Source organism: Corylus avellana, chromosome 5 (assembly GCF_965113065.1).
Source record: "Corylus avellana chromosome 5, dhCorAvel1.hap1.2, whole genome shotgun sequence".
NCBI lineage: Eukaryota > Viridiplantae > Streptophyta > Magnoliopsida > Fagales > Betulaceae > Corylus > Corylus avellana.
This window is the reverse complement of record NC_142494.1, coordinates 2688437-2711770: the sequence shown is the minus strand read 5'-3', so window position 1 is coordinate 2711770 and position 23334 is coordinate 2688437. Positions and strand designations below refer to the sequence as shown.

The window sequence follows — 23334 nt, the reverse complement described above, 5'->3', positions numbered from 1 at the left end:
GAAACCTAATTCAAATAAAGACTGAAAGATAAGATAGAATAAACGACTAACAAAGAAACCTAATGAAAGACTAAAAGATAAGATAAGATAAGCCATTCTAAACTATATCTGCATCATTCTCCCCAGGTTGAACAGAATTCGACCTCGAATTCGAATCCTCATTCGGCGAATCACCGGTGAATGGTACAAGGTGTTTGACATTGAAAACGTCAGATGTCTTGATATGACTAGGTAGGTTCAACCGGTACGCATTTGAATTGATCTTCTCTATAATCTCTACCGGACCAATCTTGCGGGCAGCCAACTTGTTATACTCGCCAACAGAAAACCTATCTTTAGTTAACACAGCCCACACAAAATCCCCTTCCTCGAACTCAACAGCACGGCGCTTTTTATCCGCATCCTCCTTATACTTTGTGGTAGATTGTTGTAAATTCTTGATGGTGAACTTGTGACCTGTGTGTATCTGAGCTATTAAGTCCTCAGCTGTAGCATGCGGCCGCTTCAAATCGGGAAGAGGAACCAAATCCAATGGGGCACGAGGATTACTCCCATAAATGATGGTAAATAGGCTAAGGCCAGTGCTCCGGTTAGTGGAACGGTTGTAGGCGAACTCGGCTTGGAACAATTTTTGATCCCATGATTTGATATTCTCCCCCACCAAGCTTCGAAGTAAGGCTCCCAATGACCGGTTAACGACCTCTGTTTGTCCGTCCGTCTGTGGATGATATGCACTGCTGAAATCAAGCCTAGTATGGGATAACCTCCACAAACAGCGCCAGAAGTGGCTAAGAAACCTTGTGTCGCGGTCGGATACGATAGACAATGGCAAACCATGGAGGCGGTAGACCTCTCTGAAATACAATTGGGCGACATTCACCGCATCGGCGGTCTTCTTACACGCAATGAAATGCACCATTTTTTAAAATCTATCAACAACGACAAAGATTGAATCATTACCTTTTTGGGTTTTAGGTAAGCCTAGCACGAAGTCCATGCTCACGTTGGTCCATGGCCCTTCCGGAATAGGAAGGGGCATATATAACCCGGCATTAGTAGCCGACCCCTTGGACACTTGACATATTCTGCAGCTCTTCAAAAATTTGTCCACTTCTTTCCGCATACTCGGCCAATAGAACTGGTCCGCCACCAGTTGTAATGTTTTATCCCTTCCCATGTGACCTTCATAATGGCGCTCATGGATGATTTTCAACCTTAGACTACCTTCAGGAATGCATAATTGAGTACCTTTGAATAGGAACCCATTACACAAATTGAAGTCTCTTCGCTCGCCCGATGACACCTCCTCAATAATAGGACCAAAAAACGGATCACTAGACAAAGAATCTTTTAATAATTCAAAACCGAGAACCTCTGTTTTCATGGTGACTAATAGTGATGATTTCCGTCTGAGGGCATCTGCCACTTTGTTCAATGCTCCGGACTTGTGCTTGATTGTGAAGTTGAATTGTTGGACAAAAGCGGCCCATTTAGCATGCCGAGATGACAATTTATCTTGACTGCTGAGGTGTTTAAGTGCTTCATGGTCCGAGTACAAAATGAAGTTGTTGTAGGCGAGGTATGAGCTCCAATGTTTCAGTGCTTGTACTAATGCGTAGAACTCAATATCATAAGTGCTATAATTGAGTTGGGCGCACTTTAACTTCTCACTAAAATAGGCTACCGGTTTGCCTTTTTGGCTGAGTACCGCTCCAATTCCTACTTTTGATGCATCACAATGCAACTCAAAAGGTAGGTCAAAATCTGGAAGAACTAGTAAGGGAGCGGTGGTCAATTTGACCTTAATCAACTCGAAGGCGGTGGTGGCTGCTTCACTCCATGAGAATTTACCCGCCTTCATGCATTCCGTAATCGGTGCTAAGATGGTACTAAAGTTGTAAATAAAGCGCCGATAAAAAGATACTAACCCATGAAAACTGCGGACCTCATGTAGTGTAGTGGGGAGAGGCCAATCCCGAACTGCTGCTATCTTTGACTCATCCACCGCTAACCCGTCCTTGGACACCACATACCCAAGAAAAAGAACGGATTCCATCATGAAATTGCATTTTGCCGGGGCTGCGTAAAATTTCTCCTTGCGCAAGACACTTAGTACCTCCCTTACATGTTGAAGGTGCTCCTCAATGGTAGAGCTATATATGAGGATATCGTCGAAGTAGACGACTACAAACTTTCCAATGAATGGGCGGAATGCCTGATTCATAACTCTCATAAAGGTACTAGGAGCGTTAGATAAGCCAAACGGCATTACTAACCATTCGTAGAGTCCTTCACGTGTCTTGAACGTGGTCTTCCATTCGTCACCAACCCGTACCCGAATTTGATGGTACCCACTCTTCAAGTCTAACTTCGTAAATATTGTTGCCCCACTTAATTGATCTAATAAGTCATCTAATCTAGGAATAGAAAATCTGTACCTTACTGTGATCTTATTGATGGCGCGGCTATCGACACACATTCTCCATGATCCATCTTTCTTAGGTGTAAGCAAAGCTGGAACTGCACATGGGCTCAAGCTTTCCCGGATATGTCCCTTGGTTAGTAACTCTTCCACTTGTCGGCGCAGCTCTTCATGCTCCTTGGGACTCATGCGGTAGTGTGGTCAGTTGGGGAGATTAGAACCGGGCACCAAGTCGATTTGGTGTTGAATGTCGCAAAGAGGCGGCAGCTCTTCCGGTAATTCTTTTGGGAACACATCGGCAAACTCCTCCACTAATCCCTTGATTGCAACCGGGACCTCCTCCTTCGCGGGAGTGCATTCCTTCCCAACTAGGACATATACTTGATTGGAATCACGCATCTCCTTAATGAATTCCCTCTTAGCTAAGAGATTTTGGCCCGCCCCTTTAGAAGGTTTAGGTTTGTCTCCCGGGTTAGGCAAAAGAGTGAGTTTTACATTATCAACCAAAAAATTATAGATGTTCTTCCTTCTGTCATGATGGCATTCCTATCATATTGCCAAGGCCTTCCTAGCAATAAGTGGCATGCATCCATGGCCACCACGTCACACCAAGTTTTGTCTTTATATCTTGATCCAATTGAAAAAGTTACAAGGCAGCGTTTGGATACTATTACCTCGTTTCCCTTCTTGAGCCACTCCAAGCGGTATGGTGTAGGATGTTTTTCTGTTTCAAGGGCTAATTTTCGGACCGCTTCTTCTGCCACCACGTTTTCACAACTGCCTCCGTCGATGATAAGTTTGCATACTTTTCCCCCTATGATGCATGTGGAGTGAAAAAGATTGTGGAGCTGCCCATCATCACCTTCCTCCTTACGAGGTGTTAAGCATATTCGTCGTATCATCAAAAGAGGACCGTCATCTCCGGATACAAATTCTCCGTCATCGTTCCCATGGTCCTCAATGGTGGTGTCATACTCCTCATCCTCACCTTGTTCATCGAAGGTGTCTCCCGACTCAATAAGCAAACCTTTACCGTATTTGTCCCCTTTTCGGCAATCCACCATTCGATGGCCTGATTCTCCACATCGAAAGCATTTAGGGCCACTCGTAGTTGCCCCTCGGTTGGATGGACCCGTTGTGGTTGGGATCCGGTTTTGAGTTGGGGTTTGCGTGGGGCTTCGAGCCGTGAATGGCCCGCTTGATCGGTTTGTACTTCCCCCGGTTCCACGGCCAAAAATTCCATAGGACCCTCGTGAGGCCGTTTTCTCAAGCAAGAGTGCTCTTTGATGGGCTTCCGACACATTCTTTGGGTCAAAGAGGTTTAACGAGTCCTGAATTTGGTGACGTAAACCCCCAATGTATCGTGACACTAATTGATCGTCGGTTTCGGCTAGATCAACACGTGTTAGATACTTGTAAAATTCTTCCGTGTATTCGTCCACGAACTTTGACCCTTGGCTCAAGTTTTGCAGCTTTTGATACATAGTTCGAGTGTAATTATAGGGTAAAAAGGCTGGCCTCATATGCTTCAACAGTTTCTCCCACTTGTTGATCTTCGTCTTGCCTTGCCGCCCTCGGGATTGCTTCAATTGCTGCCACCATGCAACTGCCCTTCCCCGGAATTTGGTTGCGACTAAAGAAACTCGTCGATCGTCAGGCACCCCTTTGAAATCAAGAATTTCTTCAACGGCCGCTACCCAATCCAAGAATTCTTCGGGTTGGAGACCCCATTGAAATTCTGGAATATCGAGTTTGAAACCGCTTTCCCATCGATTGGCTTGGGCTTGGACGTGGGGTTGATGCCCTTGTACTCCGTGCCTTGCAAAAGGATTCCGGGCTTCATTCTCCGTACATTGTTCGTTTTCCTCCTCCGAGCTGGTCGGTGATGGTTGTCGACGGTGCTCATGGCGCCCCTCCGGATTGGCCGCTCGAGCATTGGAGGCTGCAAGTTGGGCCTTCAAATCAGCGACCGTTTCCACTAGGGTCTAATGTTCCTAATCATCCGCACGACATCAAGAGTCCTAAAAAGCTTGAAGAATTGATAAAACAAGTGGAAGAGGTAAACCTTTTAGAGAGTATCGCAATTTTTCATGAAGAAGAGGAACCCTTGGAAGAGGTAAGTCTTTCGGAGAGTTTTGTAACTTTTCATGAAGAAGAGGAACCCTTGGAAGAGGTAAATTTTTCGGATAGTTTTGCACCTTTTGACGACAATTCTACATATCATGTGCCTGATAAGAGCCCCGAAGATAAAGTCTTCGATTTTAGTGTTGAGCCAATTGACTATGTTAATTTCATTGGGATTGATTCTATTTTATCAAATTATTCTAACAAAAATTGTGATGAGATCTATATGGTGGAAAAGGCTTTTCTGTCAAAGATTGAAAGGGTTTTTGTGAGTTATTTGAAGATTTTCATGGTATATGGGAAAGACAAGGCACGAGAAAAGCATGGCAAGTCTACACGGCAAGGGGAGGTGCGGTGCCTTCAACATCATCGTCGCAGTCTGCTGATGATTAGAGCCATCATGTTTCTTATGGGGTGTGGCCTTATTGTGATCTTGAGGAACTGAGACTGGAACGAGTTAACAGGGCACCCGAAGGACCGTGGAAAAGACAGTCCGAATTCGAGGGCGAATTCTCTCCAACCTCGGGAGGATGATGTAGATTGGAATTCAAGGCTTATCTTCCGAACCGCTTCCTCCGAGACTACATTTATACCACTCCTTGGATCGATGACAAGCTTGGCCACCTTGCCTCCCATGGTGCATGTAGTCTGAAATTGTCGGTACATACCTCCAATGTATCGGGACACCGATTGATGCTTGACCTCTACCATCTCCCAAGACACCTTTTTTTTGTATAAATTTTCTATTTTTTCTTTTTGGGTGTCGAGCTTGACTCCTGTATCCCGTGATATAGCATGGGCTTGTGCCGTTAGAAATTTCTTCCGCACTCTACACCCTGCATAAGGATTGACAAGTTCACCCTCAACGATAAATTTGTCTTCCGCCCCCGCGTATCTCGGTTTTGGTTGACGACGACGAACGCTCGGACCATCCATGTCGGCCAAGTGATCGGTAGGGACCCCGTGTTGGGTGCGCGCACGCCCTTCCTTCCGCACGGTTAGACCACCAAACCTCTCCTCCATGTGCCGCAAACGAATCGCCGGTTGCTCCTTACGTGCTGCCTCCGTGCGCACGTGCACCTCATTCATGTCTGCAAAACGGTTGCTTCTCCCCATTCATGGAAAGTAATTGAGCTCTGATACCAACTGATGCAGCGTAGGATTGTGGTGAACAAGAAAAACAGCAAGTAGAAGGATAAATATTTCTAAGATTGTGAGACTATCACAAGAATCAAAGAAATCTTCTTAAAAACTATAGATTCTATCTATGGTTTAAGGAAAAACACAAAGAAACTCAACTCTGAGTAATTCTTATTAAACAAACTCAATAATAATCATAAACTGAATTGTTAAAGGCTATAAGCATATATTTATAGCCCAAGACTCCTAGTCCTAAGATAACAATGAAATAGAGTTAATTTAGAAGTCTACGAAAGACAACTAAACCAAATAAAAGACTAACAAAAAAACCTAATTCAAATAAAGACTGAAAGATAAGATAGAATAAACGACTAACAAAGAAATCTAATAAAAGATTAAAAGATAAGATAAGATAAGCCATTCTAAACTATATCTGCATCACCTGGCCACCCCCATCTGGCCGGATGGGGGTGGCCGAAACCACCCCCAGTACCCACTGGGGGGCCATGGAGCCTTGGGGGTGGTTTCGGCCACCCCCTTGGAGCCAAAGGGGGTGGCTCGAATGGCCAAGAACCACTCCCAATTTTTTTGTTTTTTTGTTTTAAAAAAAATTAAATATGTGCCACGTGTCGATGTCTGATTGGTCCACGTGTCAGTCCTAACGATCAATTAACGGATTGACTAATTTGGTCACTTATCAAAACCACATGGACCTCCTGTGATAAAAATGAAACAACAGGGAGAAAAAAATAAAGTTGAAAAACCCTAAGGGGTATGGAGTATTTAACCCTATTTTTATTTTATAATTATTGAATTTATTTTTTTAAAAAAATTATGCATTTTCTATGCAAATAAAATGGGTACAGTGCGCGAACAAAACCTGACTTTCAATTCCTACACAAACATTGAATCGAAGAGGAAAAATCTTCCACCTCCATAAACATTAAATATTTGAAAAAAACAGAGAACTTAGTAATATTAATAAAAGCTACCAAATAGTGTAGTCTGAGAACAAGAAACTGACTGATAGGCTTAGTTCACTTGTGTGAGAATTACAAAACTTTGTAAACCCATTTGATGCATTTGGTATATGCAAGAACCCCAAAAAAGGAATTAGTTAATTCAAGGAAGAGAAAGGCATGAGAGTGATTTTTTATGATTTTTAGGAATAAATATCAAGTGGGTTGGTGTGGTTGGCCTAAATTACAAATCACTCTTTGTGGTATAAAAAATAATTTATATGTCCATAGTTAGCTTAAATTACAAATCATTCCTTATGGTATAAAAAATAAGGGTTAAATACCAAATACCCCCTGGAGTTTGGTTACTTTATTTTTACCACCCTGGAGTTTTATTTTTATCACAGGACCCTCTGAGGTTTTGATAAAGGACCAAGTTAGTCCAATCTGTTAGTTGACCGTTAGGACTGATACGTGGACCAATCAGATGTTGACACGTGACACTTATTTAATTTTTTTAAAAATTAAAAAAACAATGTATTTTTTTTTTTTTTAAAAAAAAAAAAGAAAAAAAAATTGGGGTGGCCGAGCCACACCTTGGCCATTTGGGGTGGCTCGGCCACCCCCTTTGGCCATGGGGGCAGGCCACCCCCATGTGGCCAAAGGGGGTGGCCGAGCCACCCCAAATTGGGGGTGGTTTCGGCCACCCCCAATCATCGGAGGATTTTTGATCTGGGTCAGCACTCCCGCCCTTCCCCGCGGCTCTCAGCAACCTGCGCATCCATACCCAGCACCTTCGACAACATCTGCATGGTCCCCAGAACCTCGCCGCCACCTAGATAAACTTCCGGTGCCGAGCCCTCCCTCATAGGAAACACTTGGATAGAATCAACTTGGAGTTATTGGAGTCACTGGAACCTGGTCTTCTGTGATGGAGATTCTTGCACCCAAAGCCTGATTAGCAGGGAATTTCAGTCCCTCTGCTTGAACCAAACCCACAACATGGCCGGCCAGTTTCCCGTCGTCTTCGTCTTTATCATCGTCGTCGTTTTCACTGACGCCGTTTTCCGATAGTGAGGGCAAGAGCGAGAGTTGCAAGCCGTCGGTGTCGGACTCGGCGTCACCAGTTATGGCCGGCATTGAGTTTACGGGGCCGGCGTTGAAGATGGGTTCGCCGGAGACTGGGTTTTGAGAGTGAGGAGAGTGTAAATAATATTTTATTTTTTTATTATTTTATTTTACATTTATTTTTTTAACTGTAAATAATATTTTATTAATTTATTTATAGAGGGACACGTGGCTTGATTGTAGCTCTTAGATGACATTGGATGGTTTAGATGTATAAAATTTGGGATGGGCAATTTTGAGCCCATTGTCGGGATCCCGGTCCGGTGTTTTCGTGGGCGATTTCCTTATTTCTTGGAAGCATGACATGCACGCGAGTTGAGATTTCCGGTTGCCATGAGGTAGCCAAGCGTCAGACACCTCCTTATTATTATTTTTTTAAAATTGAAGAAGAGAGATATTAAAGAGAAATTCAAATTTGAGGTATTAGCACTAAATTTATAATGATAAAATTCATTTTAAATGATACAATCCCTAAAGGGTTAACCTTTCAGCTCTAGATTTTAGTTTTAAATCAAAAAATAAATTTTGAGGTATTAAAAATTAAATATTAATTCATAAAAATTTAACAAAAAATATATATATATATCTAGTAGAATTAGGAAAAGAGATTTTTTTATAAATTTTTTTTTTTCTAATAAAGTCACATCAAACTTTTACAAACACTTGTTTAACTTTGACAGCCAAATAGCCGGACTGCATGCACTAAATAGAATCATCAACCACTCAAGTAAATTATCAATCGTTCACGTGATCGAGTGACAGTGTGCAGAGTTTGCTTTCGCCGGAGAATCGCACTTGTCATCGTCCATACTTCTTGGACAGAAAAAAGCATAGGTGTAATAGGGATCCACTACAAAGTTTGATAGGTTGGGCCAAATTCCCAGGAATTCAACAATCATTCACTTACCAACCAAAAATTAAAATTGCAGTGGAATTGCCAAGGAATTTTTTATTTTAATTAATCTGGACCGTTGGATTCCATCAAATAGTCTAAAGCTCGCCACATGTCCTATATAAAAGAAAATAATAAAATATTATTTATATTTTAAAAAATAAACATAAAATAAAATAATTAAAAATTAAAAATTTAATTTAATAATATGGGGTCGCCGGCCACCCCTATTCACCAATAGAGGTGGCTGGCCAGCCCAGCGCAGCCATGAGGTGTCGCCAATCACCCTCAACTGACCCTTGGGGGTGGCCGGTGCCACCCCTAGGGCCCCAGGGGGTGGTTCGGCCACCTCCTATCACCAAACTCAAAAACTCAAAATGCTTTGCTGGTTGTGGCTGTGCATGTATTAGCCTAGCTATAAAGTGCCAAATGACAGAAATTTTGTTGTTTTGTTCCCACAAGCAAATTTGTAAGAACTTGACATATACCATAGCAACATAACATTCACACAACTATCCCACAAGCAAATTTGCTTGTGGAGATTTAAATATTATGTTGTTGTATGAATTAGTTGCTTCTGTTGAACAAAAGATGTATTATCATGTAATTTATGGAAAGATATTATGTAATTTACGTACTTTGTGATTAATAGTCTTACATATATATGATTAATGAATTATAATTCCAAATTTAACATTCACTCGACTAGAAGGAAAAATAATTATTAGGAGGGAGGGAAATGGACTACCATAAGAGTAAATCTTCCAACTACCATGAGGATAAAGAAACAATAAAGAAAGAATTAAAAGAAATATTTAAATAGATTAGAGAGTGATTTAGAGGGTTTGTTGTGGGCGTGTGTTTAAAAAGTGCACTTTGGTTCAAAACTTTTTTATAACATGGAGAATAAGAACATGATAAAAATATACTTAATTTTCGATTGTAACATGCTATTTTTTAATATGTGACATTTTCAAAGCGTGTTGATGTTCAAAAAAAAGGCCTAAATTTCATAATTTAAAATACAAATATTACTCAATTCTGTATCAAAGTTGACTGTCATTGCAGTGGATATAAAAGTCTACAGAAGATGGGAAGAAAAAAGTTTTGTAGTTAAGCACTCTCTTTAAAGAACACTATAGAAATCAAAATAATAACCTATGTACCTTAATTTCTTCATCTACTTCAATTCCTCATCATCCATTTCCTCGTTTCTATCAACTTGTCTATATATAAGTGAGTGGTAGACAGAAATGAATCCAGTACAATAATAGCACTACCTTTAATTTAGAATAATTTCACGTGAAACACAAATGTTTCATTTGATAATGATTTTATAAAAAGCGTTTTCTTTTTGGGGGACAATTTGGATATATTTAACAAACGTGGCCAACTTTTCTATAGAAATTAAGCAAAAGTTGGCCATGTTATTGCGTACTCGTCGACCTAAGAAGGGTGTCTTCTTCTTCGACAATTTGTGAATATTTAACAAATATGGCCCATTTTTCCACCAAAAACAAGACTAGGCTGCGTCCTAAAAAGTATGTTTTCTTTTGTTAACAATTTCGAGATATTGATCAAACAAACAAACATGGCCCAACTTTTCCACCAAAAGCAAAACTAGGCCATGTTAGAGATAAGGGCTAGACTAAGACTCTCGTGATTCACAAATTGCTATATGTTGTCCACGCATTTGTGAGAGTTTGTCTCACGTTGAAGAAATATAAATAATAAGAGCATTTAATATATATAAGTAGATCAAAACTCATTAATTTAAATTTTTGAGTTAGAAGTGATGTCCTAATATGTATATTAATTTACTCTTATTTGACTCTCTTTGTGTTTCTTTCCTCAACAATTGATATCGGAGCTTATGCTTTCTTTTGGAGTAAGTGTGACACTCTTGTGTGTGGACCCAAGTTCATTAGCTTAGGCATTTGGGTTAGAAGTGATGTACTAATATATATTAATTTTTACTCTTGTTTGACTCCCCTTTATGTTTCTCTCCTCAACACTATACAATTTTTTTTTTCTCATTCTTCTTTTACTTTTTAAAATTATCATTTGATCTGTGGAACTCATGTGTACGACTCATTTGACTTCGTAAATTCAATGATAATTTTAAAAAGTAAGAAGATGATAAAATAATCAAAAGAGAAAATGAAGCATTTTTCTTTACAAAATAACTTGTTTCGATCTATGAATTTCAAGTTTAGTTTAGAGCCTCAGCTTCTTACCATTATATTAAATAAAATGAAAGTTTACAAGCAATCGCTCAATCGAGAAATGCTATACGCATTCTCTCTCATATATTTTTTAGTGTACATTTTCTTACGTGGTAGTAAAAATAACTAATGAATTTAAAATATAATGATGATTTTTACTACCATGTCATAAAATCTGTATCTGAAATTGGGAGTAGCATTTCTCTGTTTTTGGTAGCATGGGTTGTCCCAATTTACCAAAATTTTTACTTCTTGATCCGGTGAATCAATAATCATTAAGTCATCCTCTTTTTCGAACTACACATTCAAAAGTAAGCGTGCTAAAAAGTAGGGTTAATCAAACTCAAGATAAATTGATTGATTAAAGTTGCAGAATCTAACTCGTTTAATTAAATAGATTGAATTATGGTTGACCTATAATAGTATAAAAGTACTTAATTTATCTATTAAAGCGAACATTATCATTACTTAGTCTTATCTAATTCTTGCATTTTGTATTTAATTGCAAAAATATTATTTAATTATTAAAACATGAGATATGATTAAATAATAGACTAATTCAAGTAAGTGGGAATTAAATAATAAAACCAAGAAAGACAAAAAGAAAAAAACAAAGCAAAAGTTGATGGTATTTGTGGCTGTGCGTGAAAGAAAGTGTCAAGTGGGCGGCTAAAAGGAGAAAAACAAGCTAAGCCATAAGAAAGAGAGTTGACCAAGAAAGTTTTTCGCTCTGATTAAGTCACCGTCCATAATTGAGGGTGCGTTTGGAATTATCATTTTATTAAAAAAAAGTGTAATTTTAAATAAAATTGCAGAAAGCATATTATTTAACGTTACTTATTAAAAAATTACAATTTTGAAAATACACATTTTTTTACGCAGCTTAAATACTACACCAAAGTATTAGCAACAAATATATGTGACTAGTCTCAACCGTAGCGAATATTGAGAAATGTTATACTTATTCTTATTTTTTTTACACAATTTTTATTGGTGACTTTTAAAATTATTATTGAATAAAAATTTAATAAAAATTCATCTCATATTTAATTGTGGTTTTAAAAGCTATCTATGAGCATAAAAAAATTGTGTAAAGTAGTATACGTAGGAGTAAATGTAGCATTATTCACCAACATTTACAATTTTTTCAATTTAACTTTTTGAAATATTTTGTTTAATAATTATTTTATATAATTTATTTAATTCTTAGGCCCAATACTTAACACAGAGCTATAGCTGAAGAGAAATTTTACACGTTTCTAAAATGACCGTGAAAGTTATTAGTAATTTTTTTTTAATTAAAGTTGGGGTTAAATACTTTTAACCCTTATAATTTTATATATATATATATATATATATATATAAGTTTCAGTTTGTATCATAAATAATACCTTGATTATAATTAAAAATAAAGATAGCACCTTTGTTCATAAATTGATGAAAATTTATGTGAATGACTTTAAAAATTGACACATGTTCATATATTTTATTAAAAATTATAATTTTTTTTAAAAAAATTTACATTCTTTTAATTTGTTGGCTGCAACTCAAATAAGTAATAACCGGTGCATGAATGTATTCAGATTTCGGTCAGATACTGTCAATGTTCACGTGGCCAGTGAGCAGCAGGACAAATGATGACATGTTCCGCACTTGTTGCTTTCCAACACTTTATGCCATTGGTGTAATTGAAAAGATAAATCATGAGCTTGAATAACCCACCTTCTTCTTTCTTGAAATATATCCTTACTTCATTGTTTCTGTTTCTCTTTTTCTATTTTCTCTTTTTGGGTTAAATTATTATTTATTTTAAAAGTTTGAACAATAATTTATCACAAAAAATAAAATATTTAATTAAAATAAGAGATAAATAATACAGTTAAGATTCGAATTCATGATTTTGGATTTTAATATCATGTTAAATCATTACTTATCTTAAAAGCTTAAATTAATATATATATATATATATATACTTTTATAGAATAAACCTTTATTTTTTTGATAAACCTTTATTTTTTTGATAATTATTATCTATTATTAATTGGGGCCGCCTTCTAATAATTGAGCTGCTACACCTTGACTTTAAAAGTCAAGGTCTTGGAGTAGTTTTTCTCATGCTCATTCATCTGCTTTATTTTTTAGCTTCTTCGTTTGAAGCTTGTTGAATGTTGATTTCATTACAGGGATGGATGCCAGATTGGTGGAGGCAGCGCTTAATGGAAACGTTATTGAACTGAAAAGATTACTCGAAGAGGACTCCCTCTTACTGGATAGAAGTTCAGTAGCCGTGTACCCTGAAACTGCCCTACACATTGCAGCCATGCGTGGGCAAACAGAGTTTGTGAGGGAGCTACTGAAGCTTAAACCAGATTTAGCCACCAAATTAGACAAGGGCGGGTTTAGCGCAATACACATAGCCTCTGCAAATGGGTTTGAGGAAACAGTGAGAGAGCTATTGAAGTTTAGCCGTGAGCTTGCCCTTCTCAAGAGCAGCGATGGAAGGACTTCTCTTCATTGTGCAGCTGCAACTAGGATGGTTCAAGTCATTAGGGAATTGGTTGGCTTTTCCCCCGACTGTATCAGAGAAGTGACTCTAAGAGGCGAGACTGCGCTTCACATAGCCGTGAAGTACAACCAATTTGAGGCCTTTGAAGCCATGTTTGAGATAGTGAAGCAGCTAAACATGCAGCAAATTCTGAGTGCTGGGGAAGAAGATGGCAACACTGTCTTACACCTTGCAGTTGCTAGGAAGCAGATTCAGGTAAATTATGCCATCTTTCACTCTACATTACTCCAATTTTTTATTTACTTATTTTTGCATTCTAAATAATGACGATATAACGTACCATCGACTAAAGGCCAGGAAACACCATTTGTGGCATGGTTTAATGGTCTTTAAGAAATTTTTTCAAGAGGTTAGACATATATTAAGGTGTGAGTTAACTCTTCGTACTAAAAAATCATTTATACAAGTCTGATTAGTATTATCCTTACGGGTCCGGTCAAACTATGCCTTAATTAGTCTTAAAAAGGCACCTTGGTTCTTAATTAATGTTTAGGCTTCTCATGAACAATTCTCAGAAGATAAATACTTGGATATTCTTGTTAATGTAGAATAGCTATAATTGGTGGTTACTCATGCCATTTTCTAAAAAAAAAAAAAAGAAAATGAAAAAAGTGAAACCCACACAAAAGACAAACAACCTCATCTCCTCAAAAGACTTCATCAGCAACGGAGGATAATATATTAATGATTGATGTGCTGGATTAAAATGATTGGTAGCTGATTCATAACCTGTTTTTGTCAAGTATTATTTATACAAACAGTACTCCATATCAACACGTACAGCAGCTCTACAGTCATCGAAGGAAGAATTATCGACTTCAGCAATTATATGATCAAATTATGTTTGAATGGTTTACATCTTCTCCTTGTTTTCACTAAAAAAAAAAAAAAATAGACCTTTTTTATACGAGGTAAACAGTTAAAGAAAAAAACGACACAAATCAATTAAAGTCGTTTGTCAATAGAAAAAAAATTTGTCGTCCTTAAACAAGAACCAATGAGAATTTGTCGTTCTTTAGCAGTTCAATTCCTTTATACTTAAATTTAAACGACGTAAAAGTATAAATCATTTAAACAATATTAAAATTTTTATCACATTGTTGTCTTTTACTGTTTAAACGACAAGAATTTTGTAAAATAAGTTAACTTTGTTCACTAAAAAAACGTTATATTATTTATTAATAAAAAATGGGTATACTGAATATATATACAATATAACCATATATTTTTTTTCACCGGATAAATTCTATGGGAAGACAAATCCAGAGTTTTGGGGAAAGTTAGATTTGAAAGGACTCCCGAGAATTAATGAAGATTTATGTCGGATTTGGAGCATTACAGAGATGGCCTTGAATTAGTAGAGTAATTTTGTTCGTAGTTTTTTGCAGCTGGTTTCTAAAGAAAACTATAAGAGTAAAAGAAGTTAAAAAAATAAAGGAAATATACACAATAATGAGAGAGGGAAAAAGAATAGAAATAAAATATTTATACGGGACCTATATATACTTAATCTAAATTAAATATTCATTCAAGCAATTCAATCCTCCAACAGCAAATTAAAGGAACGATTAATTTGAAACAATTAAGTTCAAGAACAAAAATCCTTTACTTTCATGCATATATAAACAACATTAACTCTTCAATCTTCTCACATTTATCATGACCCAGTAAACTCTGTTGATCTAACATCTTCGAATTTTGTGAGTGCTCTTACAGGTTGTGAAATTGCTACTTGGTAGTGATGGTAGCCAACTACAAGCACCAGTCCTTGTGAATCTGACCAACAAGAGTGGCTTCACTGCTTTGGATGTGTCTGATGTGATACACCAAATGGTGGGTGAACCCACTGATTTCATGCTCAGGGATTTACTTCTGCGTGCAAAAGCCTTGAGAGCGTCAGAGGTTCAACACGTTGAACCAGCTCAAGTATTTCTTCACAGGCAGATCCCAGTGACACAACTGCCTCCCGAGACTCTCAGTCAGTTCTTATTATCTCACATTAAACTTCTGAACCCTTTGACATTTTTGAAAACGTTAGCAGAGGAAGTGAAAAATTCACCATCACAAACTCAAAATGCTTTGCTGGTTGTGGCTGTACTTATTGCAACTATGACCTATCAAGCCATATTAAGTCCTCCCCTTGGCGTTTCTAGCAAAGACGACGATTCAAAAGGCAATCCAAAAGACAATATTTCACAAGACGATTATGGATACATTTCACAAGTCCCTTATGAAGGCAACTTATACAGTAAACTCCTGGACTTCCTTCCATTCATGGTTCCCAACACTATTGGATTTTTTGTATCGCTTACGGTGATTATTTTGGCTATGGATGAGTTTCCACTCAAAGCATTGCTAGGGATCGCTGTGCGTTGCATGGGAGCAAGTTATATTTGCGGGCTTTTGTTGATTGGACCTCCGACGTCGTATACTGGTAAAAATGCTTCCACCTTAGCCAAGATAATAATAGCAATAATCGTCTTGATCGACTTACTTCGCTTGACCTATTGGTTAGTCAAGAGATGGTTCAAAGAAACTAGACCGTCCCTACAAGCAAATGGGTCTTTCGCAACAACAAAATGTAACTTGAGCTATCTAGTCAAGAAATGGTTCAAAGAAAGTTACCCATCATCTGGTCATAGTTGAAGATGAGTTCTATCACTTATTTGAGTCGTAGTTCAAGTCTATTTATATTATTCTTATCTACCGTAATTCTCCTAGCTATAAATAGCAGCTTGTTGTATTGTAAACATATAAATAAAAATAAAATGTAGTTATTTGACATTTATTATATGTACAAAGGTTATAGACTTCAACGGTAGATATATAAGTGACAGTATAGAATAAACTCTAAACTACGGCATGTAATGTAATTCTGATGCTTTCTATCTTGACCTTTATATTTTGAAGTCAAATGCTATTTCTCTTTCTTATAAGAATTTGGTCATAGTTGTAACTCAACGTGAAAATTCTGATTTAGACTCCAAATTTAACAAATAAAAAATATCTCAATTTTATCACACCCCTCAAATTATTTAGATTATCAATTTTTAATCCAAACTCCACACATATCAATACCAAAATCAAAGCAAGCATAAAAGACCCATCACTCATTCTTTTTCTGAATTTCTTTCGTAAGAATTAATAATGGGAAAGACCCACCTCATGTGTAATTTCATTTTTCTGTTTTCCCCTTGTTGAATAAAAGAGAGAGAGATTCAAAAGAATACCCAAGCAAAGAATCAATACTAAAGAGAGAAGAGAGATTAGTCCCACAACATTGCACCGGGAAAAAATTGTTCATGTTTCGCAACCGGCCACTAGATAACATCCTCTCTCTCCTTTATCCACTCCCTCTTTCCACATTTTCTACATGTACGTATTATGTACATCATTGCTTGGGATATCGATTGATGAAGCATTCATATTATATATATATATTGCTTACTTTGTGAATCAATTATGTCAGCATATATATGCACATTCCCTCATATATTCATTGAACAACAGCTAAACATGCATGTGCTGATCGAGTACCTCGATCAAAGGGATAATTGACTACAAATTATTACATTTGGCTTAATTACTCTTTGCCTTTTATTATTCTGGCATAGTGTTTTGAATACACTTGTGAGTCTTGAGTACTGCATTGAGAAAGTTTAAAGAAAAATAACAGTTAATATACTAAAGTAGACCACTACAAGCATATATTTAGCTCATTCATTAATTAGCATCCATATATATATTATTAGCGGCGACAGTAAAATCATTGCTAATAATGGTCATTAGCTTAAACTTTTGGGCTAATATGATGTCCAACTAATTGGCTGGAATCTGGATGATACACGTACGTTCTACTAGTGGCTATGGTGTTTTCTTGGGCACTTTCCTTAATTAGTGGTTTTTGTGGCTCTTGCAATAGCTGAGTTGTGTTGGTTCCGCATGCTTTTTTGGGGAATTGCCTGGTCCTCTATCATCTCCACCTATTGTTTGGTGTGATCAATAATGTTGGGGATATAACATTAATTGGCATCTAACCTGGTGTTTCATGCTATTACAAAGCAAAGCATATACAAGTTGATTATCTTTTTATCGGTGAGAAGGTTGTCAATAAGGACCATTGGATTAAGTATATCTCTACTTGATCAATAATTAGTTGCTGATTTATCGACTAAGGGCCACACAGCAGCATGATTTTGCTTTTTACGGGCCAAACAAGAAGTCAGTTATATAATGACAAATGAGCATATATAGCATGTCCTTGTCCAACACGATCCTTCAGAAAAAGGCTCAACAACTTGTCTCAAGCTAAGAATTTATTCGAGCTCCACCAAAGAGTGATTATATAGAGAGAGAGATTTGGGATGACGACTGTATAGGATCACTTCTATCTCACGCGACGATTTGTCATTAAATTGATGAATTAGAATAATTAGTGCTACAGCGGCCGAGTGAAAACCCCGCAGGAATTGTCAATATTAGAACTGCATTAAACCACGTATGGATGTAGAATCAGAATTTTACATGAATTAGAATAATTAGTGCTGCATATATATATATATATATATATATATATATATATATAAAGAGATTTTTTAAGGGGTTCAACCCATAAAAGAAGATAAATTTGAGGTATAATTAAAATTTATGAAGTGATACGGATACCAATGTGTTTCTTGCATTCGGGAATCATATCCTCACTTGATCATTATTGTTTCTTTTTCTCTTTTCCTACTTTACCTTTTGATTAATTAATTATATCCAGATATGGTATGAATGGTCCCTTCAGTTTCACGTCAATGCCGGATTTGTGCATTTTTTGGCTATAAAATAGAGAACATCTTTTTTCTTTTCCCCATTCAGGGCTTCTTTTTTTCTGTGTGAGCTTCTTGTTAGTTCCCATAAAAAAAAAAATGGATCCCAGGTTGGTGGAGCCAGCACTTAATGGAAACGCCACTGAACTGCAGAAATTACTTCAAGAAGACCCCCTCGCACTTGAGAGAGGTTCAGTGGCAGTGACCCTGAGACTGTCCTACACATTGCATCCATGAGTGGGCAGATAGAGTTTGTGAGGGAGCTACTGAAGCTTAAACCAAATTTTGCCACCAGATTGAACAAGGACGGGTTTAGCGCAATACACTTAGCCTCCGCAAATGGGTTTGTGGAAACGGTAAGAGAGCTATTGAAGTTTAGGCGTGAGCTTGCCCTTCTCAAGAGCAGCGATGGAAGGACTTCTCTTCATTGTGCAGCTGTAGCTGGGAGGGTTCAAGTCATTAGGGAATTAGTTGGCTTTTTCCCCGACTGTGTCAGAGAAGTTACTCTAAGAGGCGAGACTGCGCTTCACGTAGCCGTGAAGTATAACCAGTTTGAGGCCTTTGAAGCCATGTTTGATATACTGAAGCAGCTTAACATGCAGGAAATTCTGAGTGCTGGGGATGAGGATGGCAACACTGTCTTACACCTTGCAGTTGCTAGGAAGCTGCAGATTCAGGTAATTAATGGCCGAATTAACCACTTCAAGATACTTTTCCTCTTTCTTGGCATTCAAATAACGAGTGTGAAAGTTTCTCTATTCTTGAAGGATATATATATATATATATATATATATACCATTTTACTATGTCTATATGGAACATTCTGAAACCAGTACGGCTCTTTACCTTTTTAGTCATCTGACCATTTATTTATCAATTTGGATTGATATATATTCGGGACTAGACTTTCAAAATACTCCTCCTTTCCTAGGAAAGAAAGAAAAAAAAAAGAATTGCAAGAATTTAGGAGTTGGTCAGGATTTAATGAAATTTGCAAAAATACTTACGCCTGAATGTTATAAACAATTTTTTTTTTTTTTTTTTTTTTTTTGTATTAAAAGGAGTATTTTAGAAATTTTGACCGGATTTAATAGAAAATACTATTGAATGGTTGAAGTTGAAAAAAATTGAAAAATTGGAAGACTAAATTGACACTTTTTAAAGTTTAAGGAGTATGAATAAGTATAATTGCAAAGTGATGAAAGATCATGGGTGATAATTGAAGTTTTTCCAATCTATGTCCATGTAATTGTGATTGATTATCAAATCTTTGTTATTTGATTACATTATATATATATATATATATATATTTTACTACCACTTTTTCCTTATAAATAAGGCTAACTGGTATTGTAAACATCATCAAGAAATAAAAGTACAATGTAGTCCTAAAGGCTTTTAACATGTGGATGTAAGTTATAGAGTGAACTAAGCAATTCTTAAGTGTTTCTCTCTCTTCTCCTTTGTGTTTATTTCCACTATTAAATTTCATTTTCCATTCGATTGTAATTTTCTTTATATAAAATTTAAGGGTTAAATACCTTATCCACCCCTAGTTTCACAATTTTACTTTTGATCACAGGAGGTTCCTGTAGTTTGCCTAAAGACCGAAATGGTCCTTCCATCCATCTTACATTAGTAGACTTAACAGAAATCTAATTACATTTTGACACGTGTCCTAATCGCCAAATCATCAAATACTGTATTTACACCCTTGCCACGTAATAAATTTTTTTTTACCCTAAACGTTTGATTAAAAAAAAAAAAAACCCAAACCTATTCTTCCCCAACCCCAATCTCCTGTGAATCTGCCTTCTTCCCCAACCTCCGGCCATGAACCAAAGATTGCATTAGTCTGTATCCAGTAACGCATTAGGAATTGCATAAATTTCGAACCTTTCATTTAATTTACGAGGTGGGTTTAAGATTGAGGTTGAATTTTCAGCTACAAGAGAATGATTCAGTTTGGGGCTTGGTTTGGATCTCAGAAAGTGCTTAAAATGATTTTTGAAAGCGTTTTAAATATTTTTCAGAGACCAAAACAAAACCTTTAATTGGGATCAATATTGAGCTAAAAACCTTAGTTTTACTATGTGGCAATGGTGTAAATTTAGCCATATTTGATGATTTGGCAATTAGGACAAGTGTCGAAATGTAATTAGTCCCTAAGTCAGTGACGTGAATTTCCATTAAGTCTACTAATGACAGATGGATGGAAGGACTATCTCGGTTTTTCGGCAAACCACAAGGATCTCTTGTGATCAAAAGTAAGCCCTAGGGGTCAAAAAATAAAGTTGTGAAACCCCAATGGTAAATAAGGTATTTAACCCAAAATTTAATTCATGCCTTGTTATATACTTCAATGCCTTCACCATCTATGCTATTTGTTACAGACCGTTAAATTGCTATGTGGTGGTGATGGTAGCCAACAAAAAGTAGTCAATGTGAATGTGACCAACAAGAGTGGCTTAACTGCTTTGGATGTGTCCGATGTCATACAGCAAATGATGATGGGTGAACCCACTGATCATTACATGCTCAGGGATTTGCTTCTACGCGCAGGAGCCTTAAGAGCGTCCGAACTTGAACACATTGACACTGCTCATGTTCATCACAGGCAGGTCTCGGTGACGGCGGCACCGCCTCCCCAAACTCTCTGGCAGTTCTTATTACATGAGATTTCACTTCTGAACCCTTGGAGATTTTGGAAAACATTAGCAAAAGAAGTGAAAGAGTCACCACCACAAACTCAAAATGCTTTGCTCGTTGTGGCTGTTCTTATCGCAACTATAACCTACCAAGCCATACTAACTCCCCCCAATGGCATTGATAAGGGCGACGATTATACATGTTCTATTATTGCAAACCGTTTACAAGAGTTCATTCCGTTCATGGTTCCCAACTCTATTGGATTTTTTGCATCGCTTGCGGTGATTGTTTTGGTTATTGATGAGTTTCCGCTCAAAGCATTGTTGGGGATCGCTGTGCGTTGCATGGCTGCAGGTTATCTTTGCGGGCTTTTCTTGATTGGACCTACTAGTATAAATTCTTCACATTGGGCGATGATAACAATAGGAATAATCGTCTTGATGGACTTGGTTCGCTTCAGCTACTGGTTAGTCAAGAGATGGTCCAAAGAAATTAGAAACAGAAGTAGAAGAATCTAATGAATTACGTTTGTTAGTTGGGAGTTTGTGAAGTTGAAGAAAATGGTCCTTGAGTTTTAGTATGTGTGCTTTAATGTGATGTAGAAATTTCATATTGTTAACAGAATAAATTCTAAGCTGCGGTATGTAATAATTCTGATGCTTCCTATCTTCACCTTTATATTTTACAGTCAAATGCTATTTCTCTCTCTTTTAAGAATTTGGTCACAGGTGCAACTCAATGTGAAATTTCTGATTTAGGACCCAAGTTTAACAATTCAAAAAAATCTCAATTTTATCGCTCAGTTTAAATGTTTTATTTCAATTTTCAATCCAAACACCATAGATATCAATACCAAAATCATAAAAGACTCATCCCTTGTCATTTTCTTTCTTCAGTGAGAATTAATAGTGGAAAAGACCCCCTAACGCCAACATATGCATAGCATCAACACTGAACATCTTGTCACTGGTACTACTCTCGCAGAAGCACATTAGCTTAACTGCAGAGTTCATGACCATCGCGGCTTTAAAAAGTGTTGTTTTCATTACAGGTGTAAGTATACATATAAGCACATCTCCATCTTTATACTCAGGCGATGTTGGACGCCACATAGATCCTCTTTCTTCTTACTGCGGGAATTCGTGCATCCATCATTAGTATAAGCCATGTTGCCCCACTAGCTGTTAACCTTTAAGATTAAAATGTATTGGGCTTATTTCAAAAATCTTATCAATCCCCTCTCTCAAATGTTCTCTCCTCTCTCCTAAAGAAAACTTTTCCTTTCTACCGGCAGCCTATGGAAGAGGGAGTTACGGCTCCCTTCTTCCATCCCTTCTCCCTTACTTTTCCTTTCCTTTTTTTCTGCTACCTTTCTTACCTCCACAGAGGTCCTATCCGCCTCTTTTGAAGTCCTATTCGCCTCTTCAGAGGTCTTATCTTTGTCCAGAAGCACCATCAGCCCATCCTCCACCTCCAATCGCTCAGTTTTAGCCTTCCTCCATCGTCATCGGCCCTGGATCCGCCTCTCGAAGTACATCCACGCCTCTACCTCTGCTTCTGATGCTGCTATTTTTGGGTTTTAGATTTTCCCTACTTTTTGTCTTGTTTTCTTTTTTGTATGTACTGTTCTCTTGTGTATTTGTGCTGGATATTTCTTCTATAGGCTTTGAATCATTCCTCATCAGCGGTTTCTTTGTTGTTGTGGTTATCTTTCAGGTGTGCTGCAATAGTTCTCTGGGTTGCACCATTTATGGTGTACCTTTACAAACCAGCTCTTTTGGTGGCTAGGCTTCGTGGTTGTACCAAGAAATGATAGGTCCGCATCATTTATTTGATGCGTTCCCTTTTATTTTTTGTTTACCTTCTTTGATGAGAACGTTTTTGGACTTATTGTTGGGTCGCTAAAGCCTGTGATGTTTTTCCCCTCCCCTGTTTTCCCATATTTGCTTAGAAAAAAAAAATAAAAAAAAATTATTGGGTTTGCCTCTCATTTTTATTAATTAAATGACCAGGGCCCAGTCCAAACAAGCTTCGACAAGGGGACATTAAAAGAGACCTAGCTCTTTTATTGTTTATCGGCGTTGCTAACCATTAATAATAAATCAATTCTCTCTCATAAGAATCTATGTTCTCATCATCCCATGTTAAAATATCAACTACCCAAATGTTTAATGTTATTTCTTGTGTTGGCTTAATTCAGTTCCAAAATGCAGAGGTTACTATTCATAGGCTCAAACACTGATATAGAATGCTCAGAATCAAATCTCTACCTTCCATAATGTAGATTCATGTGTCATGAACGTCCCTGCAAAATTTCATCTCAACCAGACCACATACGCCCATCGATAGGAACTATTGATCAAGGCTGGACAACATTTTCAGAATGTTGTTTTCTCCCCATTGCAGGTCATGTCC

General features: G+C 37.4%; 1 protein-coding gene and 1 pseudogene across 1 annotated transcript; both read left to right on the top strand.

The window, feature by feature from the left end:
- The first annotated feature begins 12996 nt into the window (after positions 1-12996).
- Positions 12997-16328, top strand: LOC132181525 (uncharacterized). The gene is made up of 2 exons (XM_059594782.2): positions 12997-13651; positions 15173-16328. The coding sequence occupies exons 1-2, from the start codon at positions 13076-13078 to the stop codon at positions 16100-16102; spliced, it is 1506 nt and encodes a 501-aa protein (XP_059450765.2). The 5' UTR covers positions 12997-13075; the 3' UTR covers positions 16103-16328.
- A 2041-nt stretch (positions 16329-18369) lies between these two features.
- On the top strand, positions 18370-22732 carry LOC148585210 (ankyrin repeat-containing protein BDA1-like; annotated as a pseudogene).
- Positions 22733-23334: the final 602 nt, after the last annotated feature.

Excerpts from the sequence above, each read along its gene's own strand:
- LOC132181525 (XM_059594782.2), top strand. The coding sequence starts at position 13,076 with ATGGATGCCAGATTGGTGGAGGCAGCGCTTAATGGAAACGTTATTGAA. Across the intron at positions 13,652-15,172 it reads TTGCTAGGAAGCAGATTCAG|GTTGTGAAATTGCTACTTGG; the intron begins GTAAATTATGCC and ends GTGCTCTTACAG.